Source organism: Bos indicus, chromosome 6 (assembly GCF_029378745.1).
Source record: "Bos indicus isolate NIAB-ARS_2022 breed Sahiwal x Tharparkar chromosome 6, NIAB-ARS_B.indTharparkar_mat_pri_1.0, whole genome shotgun sequence".
Classification (NCBI taxonomy): Eukaryota; Metazoa; Chordata; class Mammalia; order Artiodactyla; family Bovidae; genus Bos; species Bos indicus.
The window spans coordinates 87358331-87373362 of NC_091765.1; the positions used below are offsets into that span (position 1 = coordinate 87358331).

Sequence of the window (15032 nt, forward strand, 5' to 3'; positions counted from 1 at the left end):
CGTGAAGTCCTTTAAACTGCTTGGACTTTTGTTTCCCTCATCTGTAAAATAGTTAAATAGTACATTTCTTGTAACCTTTCTGTGAGAATTCAAGTGAAATAGTAAATGTGAAAATGTTTTAAACACTGTAAATAGCTAGAAACGTATTGATGTTTTTTAGTGATGTAAAACATAAGAAAACGTGACTAGAGATTTTGACAAGTTGATTTTTAAACTAGGTCAGTACTTGAAATTTCATCCTATTTAGGAAATCAGAACTGATGGATTGTGCTTAATGTTTTATTTAGTTTAATAGCCATTTGTGAATGTGCTGCTTTGCAGAATCATTTGCATTAATGGTGGTGAGATGGCTATATTTGAAAGGAAAAATTAGAAAATCAGATTTTCACCCTCAGGGGACTGTTTTCATTTTTAAAAATGGAATAAGTAAAACTAGAAAAGTTTTCAAGAAGTAAGAACATGTAGCCACAGCCTTTTGACATTTTGTCGTATTTAATGACTTTATCTTCCTTCTTTCATATTATATACACTCTGGAAATCTCAGACCATATTACAGAAATTCAGTACTAACAACATCATAAGTGAGTGTCTAAATTTTGGATTCTGTAGGCAATCAAGCAAGAGCTCCTCTTTTTAGGCCTCTTAGACATTAGGCTGATGGTTTTTAAATTTAGCCAGTGGAAATATTCTTCTAAATTACAGCTTGAAGATAACCTAAAGGGCAATCATTAAAGACAAAACAAAAAAAGTTTAAACTAATTTATTCCAGCAATTCTGTGTATCACACCAAAAAAATCCTATCCCACAAATTTACTAAGGGGTTGATTAAAAACTGTCTTTATTTAACAGGAGAGTTTTGAAATAATTTGTCTTATGTAGTCTTGAAATAAAAAGCAATACTCTATTAAGCTTATAAAACAGCAGTTCCTATTTTTTTCCTTCCTCTGACATTTCTTTGTTGGGCAATTATACAGTTTACAGTAAAGAAGTGAGATTTAGGAATGGAACGCTGGGGTGTGTTTAAGACGGTGTTTGTCCGGACTACTGAGGAACACCCAAACTTGTTCTCAATCCAACACTCCTGAGAAGATCAGGATGAGAAATGTGTACATAGATAATCAAAGGTCAGGTAACTCTTACAGACTGAGACTTCGGCTGCAAACTCCACAGTAGAACCTGGGTGACCTAGGCAGAGCCTTCTGCCTCATCTTGGTAGCTGGAAAGACCCTTGAAGCAAAAGATACTCCTTGTACTTGGGACTTGAGTAGACATGCTCTTTTTACTGAGAATCCCTACCACAAAGAAAGGCCAGAGTAGAGTTTTCAGTGAAAAGAACTATTTTCCTAGTGCCTGAGAAAAGCTAGTGTAAGCTTATTGACTTAGAATTCAATTGGTTCAGATCAGTCCTCTTCTTCCTTAGATGTGGGATGAGAGGGCTGCTGGAAAACTGGGAGAGGATGGGCAATAGCATCAGTCTTCAATTAACCATAGAAGCCAACGATAGCCAGTGCCTGGTCTCCACCTATCATACTCCAGGACTCCCAGAATTTGAGATGGTAGGTCTGTTCCAAATATATACACACAGTGCTTGCTAGGTCAAACCTATTTCAGAATTATCCCAGGGATTAGTTTTCACAAGGCTGCTTTTGATGGACTGCTGCTTCTTCCCACCCCTGTTGGAGGCTAATTTTAATCCAAGGAAGTATACTGGGTTAAGTTATGTTTATGTTGCTTAGGGTTCACACACCTTTGGAAAGTAAAAGCAGGAATATGTTACCTCCAACACAGCACAATCAGGTGGTCTCCTGGATATGCATGGTAGGAGGGAAGAAGGGAGTAGAGAGGTTTACTTTCCATGTTAGAGAAACTAAAAGAAGCCAGGAGGAGTGAGCCTTATATTTGTTTGTATCTTGCTAGGCATTTTACCTGGAGAAGGAAATGGCAACCCACTCCAGTGTTCTTGCCTGGAGAATCCCAGGGACGGGGGAGCCTCGTGGGCTGACGTCTATGGGGTCACACAGAGTCGGACACGACTGAAGTGACTTAGCAGCAGCAGCAGCAGGCATTTTACCTCTTATCTTTTCTTATCTTTACAAAAGCCTTTGACATATGAGGTAGGGCTATGGAATACAGTTTTTTCACTATCCTTGATTTCCTTTAAAAGTTTCCTGCCAAGGAAGCACCGTATGTAAGCAGTATGGGAATGAAATAACAGTTAATCTATTAAGACACTCTTTGTAGTATCATTGTTTTATTAAAGTAAAACGTATTTGTGATAAAATCTACTTGATAATTTTTTAGAATGTGGACACTTGTATAATTGTCCTACAGATTATGAGCTAGAACATGATCAGGATAGTATACTTGTTTTTTAATGCCATATTTCCTCTCTTGTTTTTAATTCCTTCTTTATACCTTCTATGAGTTTCATTTGCTGTTTTAGTCTTATTCCGTGAGATATAGATTTAGATCATCACACTTTAGCTTTTGTTCTTTTGAAATATTTGCACTTAGGCTGTGAATTTTACTCAGTGCACGTGTAGCTGCATTCCACAAATTATGATATGTCCCATTTTTATGTTATGAATAATATTGACTTTAACAAGTCATTGATGTTATTATGTTAAAATAACAAGTCATTTTAATCTCTAAGACATCTACTTTGTGTTTTAAATGGTTCTTCTGAATGTCTTCATCTCATCAGTGTTTTAAAAATATTATTTCAGAGTCTACCTCTGATACCTAGTATATCAGTTCAGTTCAGTTCAGTCACTCAGTCATGTCCAACTCTTTGTGACCCCATGAATCGCAGCACGCCAGGCCTCCCTGTCCATCACCAACTCCCAGAGTTCACCAAAACTCACATCCATCAAGTTGGTGATGCCATTCAGCCATCTCATCCTCTGTCGTCCCCTTCTCCTCCTGCCCCCAATCTCGCCCAGCATCAGAGTCTTTTCCAATGAGTCAACCCTTTGCATGAGGTGGCCAAAGTACTGGAGTTTCAGCTTGAGCATCATCCCTTCCAAAGAAATCCCAGGGCTGAGCTCCTTCAGAATGGACTGGCTGGATCTCCTTGCAGTCCAAGGGACTCTCAAGAGTCTTCTCCAACACCACAGTTCAAAAGCATCAATTCTTCGGCACTCAGCTTTCTTCACAGTCCAACTCTCGCATCCTAGACGGACCTTTCTTGGCAAAGTAATGTCTCTGCTTTTGAATATGCTATCTAGGTTGGTCATAACTTTCCTTTCAAGGAGTAAGCGTCTTTTAATTTCATGGCTGTAGTCACCATCTGCAGTGATTTTGGAGCCCAAAAAAATAAAGTCTGACACTGTTTCCGCTGTTTCCCCATCTATTCCCATGAAGTGATAGGACCAGATGCCATGATCTTCGTTTTCTGAATGTTGAGCTTTAAGCCAACTTTGTCACTCTCCACTTTCACTTTCATCAAGAGGCTTTTGAGTTCCTCTTCACTTTCTGCCATAAGGGTGGTGTCATCTGCATATCTGAGGTTATTGATATTTCTCCCAGCAATCTTGATTCCAGCTTGTGCTTCTTCCAGCCCAGCGTTTCTCATGATGTACTCTGCATAGAAGTTAAATAACCAGGGTGACAATATACAGCCTTGACGTACTCCTTTTCCTATTTGCAACCAGTCTGTTGTTCCATGTCCAGTTCTAACTGTTGCTTCCTGACCTGCATATAAGTTTCTCAAGAGGCAGGTCAGGTGGTCTGGTATTCCCATCTCTTTCAGAATTTTCCACAGTTTATTGTGATCCACACAGTCAAAGGCTTTGGCATAGTCAATAAAGCAGAAATAGATGTTTTTCTGGAATTCTCTTGCTTTTTTGATGATCCATCAGATGTTGGCAATTTGATCTCTGGTTCCTCTGCCTTTTCTAAAACCAGCTTGAACATCAGGAAGTTCACAGTTCACATATTGCTGAAGCCTGGCTTGTAGAATTTTGAACATTACTAGCGTGTGAGATGAGTGCAGTTGTGTGGTAGTTTGAGCATTCTTTGGCATTGTAGGGTTTAAATACTTGCCTAGTGACTATAATAATATGATAGCCTGAACCTACATACCAGCTGATGCTGAAGGTCTGAGGGTGATAGCATGGGTGGGAGGATATAATATTATCCCAGTCACTTGAGATTGATTACAGTATGATTTTTTTCAGTTAGCTATATGTGATGCGTATCACTTGAGTATGAGTAACGTTTCTGTCATCACATGGGGTGATCATTCCAAGAAGCTGTCACTGTTACATCAGTCCACTTGTTCTGCTTTATCTGTTTATAATCTCTAGTTTCTTGTTATGCTAGTACTGTGATCACTGGGTTCTTAGAAAGCCAATCAGAAAGTAGTTAACTAAATTATTATAGCAAGACCTAACCTGTAGCATTATAGCAATGCTAACCTGTATTGCTAGCATTAAAGGAACAGGTTAGCATTAAAGGAACCTGAAATGTACATCCCCAGACTCACAGAGTTGGTATTGTTACCTGGTAGACAAAAAGTGTTCCCAAATTGCTAAGGTGGTCAAATTGCATGTGTGCATGCTCTGTCATGACCGACTCTTCACAACCCCGTGGACTGTAACCCTCCAGGCTCCTCTGTTGATGGGATTCCCAGGCAAGAATACTGGAGTGGGTTGCCACTTCCCCTTCCAGGGGATCTTCTTGACTCAGAGATAAAGCTTGCATCTCTTGCACCTCCTGCATTGGCAGGCAGATTCTTTACCACCGCACCACCTGGGAAGCCCCTGAGCTAGCCAAATTATCTCTTACCAGATGCAGCCTTTTGAAATTCATTTCTTTGGAATCAAGGTTGTCTAAAGCAGTTTTTTCTGCTGTGTGTTCTCATAGTTGGCCCTGCATGAAATCCAGGCTATATATCCCTTGGAGCATCAACTAGTGATCTATAAGAAAGAAATGTCAGACTATCTTCGTAATTCAATCCATATGAGGTTGTTGAGTGATCCTCAACCTGATTTTGTTCTTATTTTCATTATCTTTTGCTGTTGTTTGTAATTCGTGAGTTGTTCTTCACCATTCTGTGTAATGTTAATAATGTTTTTGTTAGTACTTTATTGCTGTTCACATTTTATTGTGTAAGCCCATAGTTGCTTTTTATACTTAAGTCATTATTTTTCCTGTATCAGGTATTGTCGAGGTACTTGAAAAAGGGAACCTATATGAATCAATATTTGATGAGCAACCTTTATGAGAGGAATCTGTAAACTTTGATTCATGGACGAACTCTCCTTGAACTCTATTGCTATATATTGTGACCTCCATTGAACAATATACCTTTCATATTATCTTTATGTGTCTTGTTTCATTAGATCTATTTCTGTATTTGCTTCTCTTCATTGGATTTTAAACTTTAGGCGAGCAGAGTCTGTCTGTTCTTTGCAGTGCCCACATCAGGCCTTGAACATTTGAGGCACCCGTTAAATTTAAAGAGAATTAAATGGAGCTGAGAGTAGGATTAAATGGGAGATGAGAAAATTTCTGTCCCAAACAGCATTTTAAAATCTGTTTTCATATCAAAATGTGCCTTATTTATCTCCGAGTGGGAGATAAAGCATTCTTTGGCATACATGCCTAGTCAAAGCTCTAACAGAGTGTATAGCATAGAAACTTATTTAATTCTGTCTGACCTGGTACTCCTCAAATTTATTTGACAAAAGCACTTTTTTGTGAAGGGTCTCGACTGCAGTAGAAAGAAATCACCTCAAATTAATTTAAGCCCCAAGTGGAATTTTCTGGCTTATATAACTAGTAATAATTCTTGATGAGTTCACAGAATGGAGAGGCTACAGGGCCTGAGGCTGGGGACTAAGCAATCTCTCTTTTCATCCATTTTTCTCTCCTGGTTTTGTGTTTCATTTTGGCCATTGACCTCATTCTCTCCTAGTGTGGACAATCCTGTGACAGGCCCTTCCAGCAAAGAGGGTAACAACCTTAGGTGAAAGGGAAACATTGATTTTTACACATTTATTTGAATGTTAATTTTCCAAAATGTTTTGGTCCCTGTGTAGATGGTGCATCCGTCCTTTGGACCAGCCACTGTTATCAGTAGGGGAGTTTACTAAGATGAGTCCTATCTAGGCGTTTGTCCACTTAGATGGCCTGGGTGGTGGTGGGATGCCCAGAAACCACTGCTTTAAGAGAAGAGTTAGGAAAGCTTATTGGGAAGAGCAGAAATAATAACCACCATTCATTCACTGAACAAACATTTATTTTCATCTTTTCTTCTAGGCATTAAGGATGTAACACTGAACAAAAGAGATGGATATTATCCTTCTATTAGGGAACTTACATTCTAGCGAGGAGGCAGATAATAAGGAAGATAAGTAAAAACTGTAGCATGTTTGACTATAATAAGTACAAAGAAAAACATAAGGTAGGACAGAGGAGTAAGAAGAACCTGTGGGGAAAGGGAGGTGGAAATTTTAACAAATGTGGCCAGGGAAGGTCTCAGTGTTGAGAAATAACATAAGTAAAGATCTGAAGGAAGTGAGGAAGGGAGCCCTGCAGACGTTCCATTCAGACACCAGCAGATGTGAAGGCCCTGAGGGAAGAGTGTGCCTGGTGTGTCAGAGGGAAGGTTTGGCCCCTGGGATGGTGGGTCTGAAGAAGACTGGGAAAAAGCAGCTGGAAACGAGGTCAGGGAGCTGATGGGAAGCCCGATGATGCTGGAGTTGTGGCTTGTCATAATAAGATTGCCTTCTCAGTGAAATGGGGACCGACAGAGGTTTTCTCTGACTCCTGATTTGATTGCCCTGGCTGCTTTGGTGAACAGACGGGAGCAGGGCGGGGGCCAAGGGCAGAAGCAAACGATCCAGCTGGGAGACCAATGCCATACCCAGGAGGGAGGTGCTTGTAATGTGGCCCAGGGTGGTGGCAGTGAAGATGGTGAGAAACGGTTGGACGTCTCTGATGGTGGGTCCAACAGGATTCACTGGTAGAATGGACATGGGGTGTGAGAGGAGGAGAGTGTGGAAGATGACAGCAAGGTCTGGGCCTGGGCATTGGAAAAATGGAGCTGCCATGAACCAGATGAGCAAGACCCCAGGATGAGCTAGTTTGAGGGGACTCTTGGGAGGGGGGCTTGGTTTTGGATTTGTAAAATTTGCAATGCCTGTTAAGACTTTTGAGGATAGATGTAATAGAACTGGACTTCAGGTAAGAGGTCCTGGCTGAAGTAAATCTGTTCAACTCTTTGTGACCCCATGGACTGTAGCCTGCCAGGCTCCTCTGTCCATGAAATTCTCCAGGCAAGAACACTGGAGTGGGTCCCTTCTCCAGGGGATCTTCCCTAGCCAGGGATTGAACCTGGGTCTCTTGCATTGCAGGCAGATTCTTAACCATCTGAATCACCAGGAAAGCCCATAGATCTGTGAGCCATCAGGTCACAGATGGAATTTAAAGGCAGGGGGCTTGTCGAGATCACCCAGGAATGTGTGTAGAGAAGAGAGTCATCTGAGGACTAAATTCCAGGGCAACTCAGGCACCACACATTTTTATTTTGGAATAGCTACTAATTTCTTCAAGAACACTAGTGTCCTACAAACACAGTGTGAGATTTGCTGATCTCGAAGAATATATCTTTATAACTACTTCTCTTCTGAGCACATAGAATGCAGTTCCTCTAGCTTTAAAAACATGCTTCAATTTTTCCAAAATGGTGTAGTCATCTTAGTAAAGGTACCATACAAGTAAAACATTTTGTGGAAGAATATAACTGTGGGATGTTCTACATGTTCTGTGAGTCAGTAGTTGCTTAGTGATAGATCCAGACAGTTAGTATGTTCTAGAATGGGCCTCTAAAACCTCTTGAACTTTCCTGGGCATTTAATGTTCATATGGTCTGACTGTAAATGCTGCAGAGCTCATTCCTTCCATTCAAAATATTTACGACAGCTGAATTATGTTGCAAAGGAAGCAATCAGTTCTGTGTGGGATAAACTGTTCTAACCCTCAGGGAGCTAAGAGCAAAGACTTCAGCCTTGGCAAAAGCATGATTCCAAAATGAATGCTTCTGGGACAAATTGAGAGAGTAGGATTGACGTATATACACTACATGTGTGAAACAGACAGCCAGTGGGCAGCTGCTGTGCAGTATAGGGAGCTCAGCTCAGTGTTCTGTGATGACCTAGACAGATGGAATGGGGGGTTATAAGGGAGGCTCAAGAAGGAGGGGATGTATGTATACACATAGCTGATTGACGTTGTTGTACAGCAGAAACACAACATTGTAAAGCAATTATACTCCAATTTAAAAAATTTAAAAAAACAAATGAGTGCTTCTGGAGTTCCCTAGGAGCAGTGCTGAGAGAGTGAAAAGGCTTGTTCTGAACTCTGAAGGAGGTTTAGAAAAGGTAGAAATGAGGAAAGGACAGTTTTTGGTCCTAAGCGTGGGAGGCTAAGTACCTAAAACTGGAGATTATGATCAGATTACCTACCTAACGACAGCAAAGAGTGCTGGAGAGAATGGCAAGTACAATCAGATGATTATAGAGCTTCATGGCCTGTGTTGGTAATGGGAGCTCTCTCTGGAAAGAGTCGGAAGAAGATTACTCTAGCAGTGGTATTTCATTATGCCTTTGGGTCACTTGACCATATCCCAAACTCTACTCCATGTTACACAGAGCAATTCATTACTGCAACTTCCTTTGACTATAATAACAATTTGATGGTTTTAGACTATTCCCATGGCTGCTCTTTTCGTATGTGTAGAAATAAACAGACTTTTTGGAAATATTAGTATTGCTTGAAGGATTAATGGTATAAACTTTGGAAAAGTCTTTTACTGCTGGAAGTAGTCGTGTTTCTAACATCCAAAAATATATACCTTGCCTTTGTGGGGTTTTTTTGGTTTCCACTAAATTATTAGTTCCAACTTCCTTCTTTTTTTTTGCCTCTCAGTTTTCTTCTTGTATGAAGTTCCAAAGGCAAGAATCTTGTTAAAATGCTACTGAAGGTGATGGTTTTGGGGATCAGTTTTCATGGCACTTATTCTCCCTTATTGAGAACTATTTATATGGAAATAGAAAATAAAACTCTACTGTAATTTTTCATTACTGGGGAAAATTGGGCCATGCCTCCCACTTCCCATATAGGTGATAACCCGTGGCAGAAAAAAGTTCACTGGTAACTTTTAACTTAAGTGGGGAGACATTCATATTGGTGAGATGTGTATATCAGAAATCTTCTTGCAAAATTCTTATCTCTTTCTTGTTGTGATTGTTGAGATGTTTTCCTTGAGCTGTTGGGAGACGTTTCCCACTCATGGTAGGATACTTGAACAAGCCTGTTCTAAGTGGGAGCTGGGTTGGGAGGGGGAATGAAGGAATAACATCTACAGGATAAGTTTTCAAAGTGACTGTTAGGCAACCTTTCAATTCAGTTCAGTTCAGTCGCTCAGTCGTATCCAACTCTTTGCAACCCCATGGACCGCAGCACGCCAGGCATCCCTCTCCGTCACCAACTCCCAGAGTTTACCCGAACTCATGTCTGTTGAGTCAGTGATGCCATCCAACCATCTCATCCTCTGTCGTCCCCTTCTCCTCCTGCCTTCAATCTTTCCCAACATCAGCGTCTTCTCAAATGAGTCAGTTCTTTGCATCAGGTGGCCAAAGAATTGGAGTTTCAGCTTCAACATCAGTCCTTCCAATGAACACCCAGGACTGATCTCCTTTAGGATGGACTGGTTGGATCTCCTTGCAGTCCAAGGGACTCTCAAGAGTCTTCTCCAACACCACAGTTCAAAAGCATCAATTCTTCAGCGCTCAGCTTTCTTTATAGTCCAACTCTCACATCCATACATGACCACTGGAAAAACCATAGCCTTGACTAAACAGACCTTTGTTGGCAAAGGTAACCTTTACTCTCCATGAAAAGCACTTTATACCTTTACCTTTCTCCTCAAGCTCCCATGTACGTCCGTCTTCCTCCTCCTCACCATCAGGTCATTCATATTTCCCTGAAAAAATGTAAGTCCTTGGAATCATCTTCACCCCACAGACTTCCCAGATCACCCCCGACTGTACCTAGAGTCTGCCTTGCCTGGTTAGAATGGATGAGTTGTGTTCCATCTGGATTTAATCCCTCTAGCTATGCATGGATATCTCTCTTCTCAATAGTTCAAGATTGCTTGAGCTGATTTGCAGTTATGCCCATTTCTCCTACGGTAGTAATCTGTCTTTACTAGATCATCTTCATGAACATTCCAAATTGTGATCATATTCCCCATGGAAAATCTCCGTTTTATCCCTTTCTTCATCTACCTCCTTAATTCTTGGCTTTTCTTGGTAGCAACATTTTGCAAAAGAATTCTCTCTACTCCCAGTCTCCATTTTTTCACATCTTATTCTTTACTGGGTAGCCTGGTGTCCGCTCTTATATAGATCATCCACCCCTTCCATCTTGTCAAATTCATTGGTCTTTACTTTCTTTTAAAAAACAATTTTTTAATAATTTGGCTGTTCTGGGTCTTTTGGTTGCAGCATGTGGGATCTTTTTAGCTGTGATTCTTTTTATAGCTGCAGCATGCCAACTCTTGGTTGCCACATGTGAGATCTAGTTCCCTGACCAGGGATTGAACCCAAGACCCTTGCACTGGGAGTATGGAGTCTCCCATAAGACCACTGGGACTTCCCTCGTGGTCCAGGTCCCATCATTAGTCCTTTATTACTTTTCATCTTATTTGAACTTCCAGCATCCTTTGACACTGAAGCAGATAATCCTCTCTTCATTGTTCCCTTTCTTCACCTAAAGTCCTGGTTGGTGAAGGCCTGCTTCTATTCCTACCTCACAGGCTGCTCTTTTTCAGTGTCCTCTGCCAATATCTGCTTCCATTCCTATAAAAGGTTAGGTACCCCAGGGTTTAGGGTCAGTGGGCAGATGTTAAGGGTCAATGGACAGCCCTTTCCTCTGTCTACACTAACACCCGAGGTTGTATCATCCTATCACATGGTCTTAAATCCTGATTACATGGTGATATCTCCTAAATTTAGGTCTTTCTACTCCACCTTTCCATGGACTTTTCTTTAGTGGGTAAGTTCTGTTTAAAACATCTGAAACTCCTTACTGTGCCTTCAAGACCCTCACCTGCTGGCCCCCCTCACGTCTGCAACTTCATCTGCTGCCGTTTTCTCTCCTGTGCTCCATCTGCTCCCACACACTTGGCCACCTGCTGTTGCTGTAACTGCCTAGCTCTTGCCTGGCTCAGAGGCTTTGGACTTTCTCTTTTCTTTGCCTAGAATTTTCTTTGCCCAGATCTTTTCTTGGCTTGTCCCCTTATCCCAGTGTCAAACGTGCTGCTTCAGAGGCCTTCCCTGACCTCCTTGTCTAAAGACGTATCCTCTTACATGTCTTACTTTTTTTTCTCAACACTTATCACTACTTTAAATTCTATTTTACTTCTCCCCTGCTGGAATATGAGCTCAAGAAGGCCATGTCATTAGTTGACACATCCCTTATCATCAGGGCTTAGATCAGTTCCTGGCTCCAAGGAGACTCTTAAACTCATGTTTATTGAGTTGAATAAGTTAATGAATTGATACGTATGTAAATATTGTTTTATATGTAAACCACATGGCTGTACACATAATGTTTTTGCATCCAAAATACAGAGAAAAACTTATATAATAGAATGGTTAGACATAATAGAAGAATGGCTAGCTAGGGCCTGCCTGGTGCACGTAGACTCATAAAGAAATTTCTTTGAGTTCCCTTCTCTGGAAATAAGTTGTGTCTTCTTGGCTCTTCCCATGCAGCTGAAGAATAAGTTCATGAAAAAACTGCCACGTGATGCAGAAGCTTCCAACGTGCTTGTTGGCGAGGTAGACTTCTTGGATTCTCCTTTCATTGCTTTTGTTCGGCTGCAGCAGGCAGTCATGCTGGGTGCCCTGACTGAGGTCCCTGTGCCCACAAGGTAAGCTGCTCCCTGACTCACTGGGGTCCCGTGTGGTCATAGGGAAAACTCCTCCCGCTCAGGCTAGAGAGCCAATAGGATGAGGGTTCACCCAAAGCAAGCATGTTGGAAAGGTTTAACTTGAAATAACGGTTCAGTCTGACTTTCATGCTCTTGGTTGACTTGGCACATGTATAGTAGTAATAATGATTATAATAATTAATTGGACTATGGAATAGTTTCTGATGGATTAGCCTATTTAATACTCATAATAATTTTTAAAGTATAAACTATAAGGGATTTTATAGATGAAGAAACAGTTTGAGAGTTTAAGTAACTTCTACAAGATCATATAGATGGTAAATGGTTCAGAGGTCTGAGTCATTTTCATTTGTTCTCTGTTTGATTAGGAAATTGATAGTGGGTATGTTCATACATACATATACACATTATATATATCAATATATGTAAATGTGTCTATGTGTACATATTTAGACATGTATATATGTGATTTGACTCAGTGGTAAAGAATCCTCCTGCCAGTGCAGGAGATGCAGATTTGATCCCTGGATCAGTAAGATCCCCTGGAGAAGGAAATGGGAATCCACTCCAGTACTCTTGCCTGGAGAATGTGGACAAAGGACCCTGGTAGGCTACAGTCCATGGGGTCCCAAAAGAGTTGGACATGACTGAGTGACTAAATAGCAATATGTGTTTATTATATATATGCACAAAAGTAAAAATCATTAAGTTGTACACTTAAATTTGTGTACTTTATGTGTTAGGACTCATAAAGTTTTATTTTAAAAGAACATATACTACTGTTATTACAATCATGTACTCATACTGCACAGTACCTTAGAAGTCATCCTTTTTTATTTCTCTCTGTAACTGAGCCCAGTAGAAGAGCTAGGAAGCTTGACTTTTATGTCAAGTGTAGTAGGTAAATAGAAGCTAATGCTTCAAATAAACTTGTACTTAGGAATAGGTTAAAGAGAAGTCTATAATCTTCAGGTTGACATTAGAAAATTGTTATAAAATAGGGCCTTTTTTGGGGCAGTGCCCAGAGCAAGGGCAGGGAACTTTTCTGTAGGTTTCGCCAGGTGAGCAGGAGAGGCTATGGATTTCCAGTGGTCTCAGATGATCTGAGCAAGGTAAACCAACAAGATAAGGGGCTCAAGATTTGTTTTGAGCTAATTCAGGAGGAAAATTAGGAGAACATTTCCTTATGGCCTTCCATTCTATACATTACAGGCCATTCTTTTTTACGCTGCTATTTTTATCCCATTTTTCTATTTCTTAGACACTAACAACAGGGAGAATACTTGTCATATTACAATATAGGAATAATATAAGCAGTCGTTGGACAAATAGCAGAGGAAAGGGGATAGTTACAGCTTATTCAGTTAATGGGATTATGATGATTTGTGTTTTCTATAACTTAGCTTTTTGCTTGAAAACATTCCAGCAGAGCCTTGCAGGTTCATCTGAGCAATCACCTGGCGAACAGCTAGCTGACTCAGTCATGGCCGAACTCCAGCTTGCATGTCCCTTTGGTTTTATTTATGTCTCTTTGGACCAACTTTTCTGGAGCTTGAAAGAAAAAGACATGCCAAGAAGTGTTCAGTTGCTCTTTTTCATTTTTTATTCTTTTTCTCTAGAAGCTACAAATAAAAATATTTTAAGAGGTTTTTTATTTAAACAATAACACAAGATCATTGAGTAGCAAGTCATGACCATTTTGGAGTCCCTCTTATCATCTGCTCCTGTCCGGCTCATGTTTTTCTGTCCTGGACAGTGGTACTAGTCTAGAGGTAAAATCAAGCATTATTTGAATTGAGAAAAGGAGCCCAGTCTATTCAAGGGAATATAATTCAATAATGCTTCAATTCATAAAGCTATTTCAGGGCAGTAATCTGAATAATATATCCTAGCATGTTAACATTTTTCCAGGAAATAGTTTTATCCATTTGCTATCCTCTGAACCAGGGCAAGCTGTAATCACTGAGAAGAGAGTCTCATTAGCTTCTTTGTGTGTGAGTAATACAGGGCCACTTACAGTGGCTGCATCCTGTGAAATCTAATAAAGGAAATCCCACAAGGAGCATGGTGGTCATTGTGGAGGATGTCTCTGCACTCAGCTGTGTGCTTTAACATGCATGCCACCCCGCTATCCTGCACAGAAACCTGAGAAATCTGTTTCTGTGCACATCTTGTAATGACGGTCATTTTTTCTTTTGAAAAATTTTTCCATTTTTCCTTTCCTTTTGAAGGTGGAAGACAGACTCTTTTACTTATTATTATTATTCTTACTATTTATAATAAATAGCATTACTAGCATGCATCTTTTAGGAAATATGATTATAGCCACTCCGTTTGTATAGAGTTCACGAATTTCTCTATCCACTCTGCTCTTTGCTTGATCTAGTTTAGCTTTCTGTTTGCAGCTGGATTCCTACAGACTGGGTAGATGCTTTCTACATAGAGGACCTTCTTGTCATCCATGTGAAAGCAGATGAACTCTGTTCTTTGGTGACTTAGTCGGGTATGTTTATGATTTTCTTAGTGTCTTAACAGGCACTTTGCTTTGCTATTATCTTACATCTGTTCCATTGAGGCTGCCACTCAGTCATATTTATGGGCCACATGGAGATGAATATAATTCCCATTTTATAGTTCAGAGATGGAGCCACATGGATGACGTACTGTCAGTGCAGATTTCTGACTCTGAAGCCAGGCTCTTAGGGAAAATCTAAGAAGACTCCTAGAATGGATTGCAAAAAAACGCTTTAGGGTTTTCCCATGAAGACTAATCAAAGCCCTTGATCAATCTGTGCTTTTCTTACCTTGATTTTCACATCTGAGGCAAATAATTATAAAGGGAGCTTGCAGCAGCAGCCCTCTATAAAATTAGAATGTTTACCCCTTTGTGTCACCCTTAGTTAATATCGATTTTATGTTATAAATAATGATCTGCCTGAAAGCAGTTCTTTGTCCCTAATTGTCAAAACCATAAAAATTCTAGTAGAGGACTTGGGATGGAGGTCTTGCTAGTTCAGTTCTGTCTTGTGTAACAGTCTTCCAGTGGCTCACTGCTGTTTACTATGTG

At 40.4% G+C, this 15032-nt stretch overlaps 1 protein-coding gene across 4 annotated transcripts in view; it reads left to right on the forward strand.

The window, feature by feature from the left end:
- Window positions 1–15032, forward strand: part of SLC4A4 (solute carrier family 4 member 4) — a 363818-nt gene that overhangs the window by 238830 nt on the left and 109956 nt on the right. For all 4 annotated transcript variants that reach the window (XM_070791561.1, XM_070791562.1, XM_019962896.2 and 1 more), the window contains exon 8: window positions 11787–11944. In XM_070791561.1, the coding sequence (XP_070647662.1) occupies window positions 11787–11944 (158 nt within the window). The remainder of the gene's footprint in view (window positions 1–11786; window positions 11945–15032) is intronic.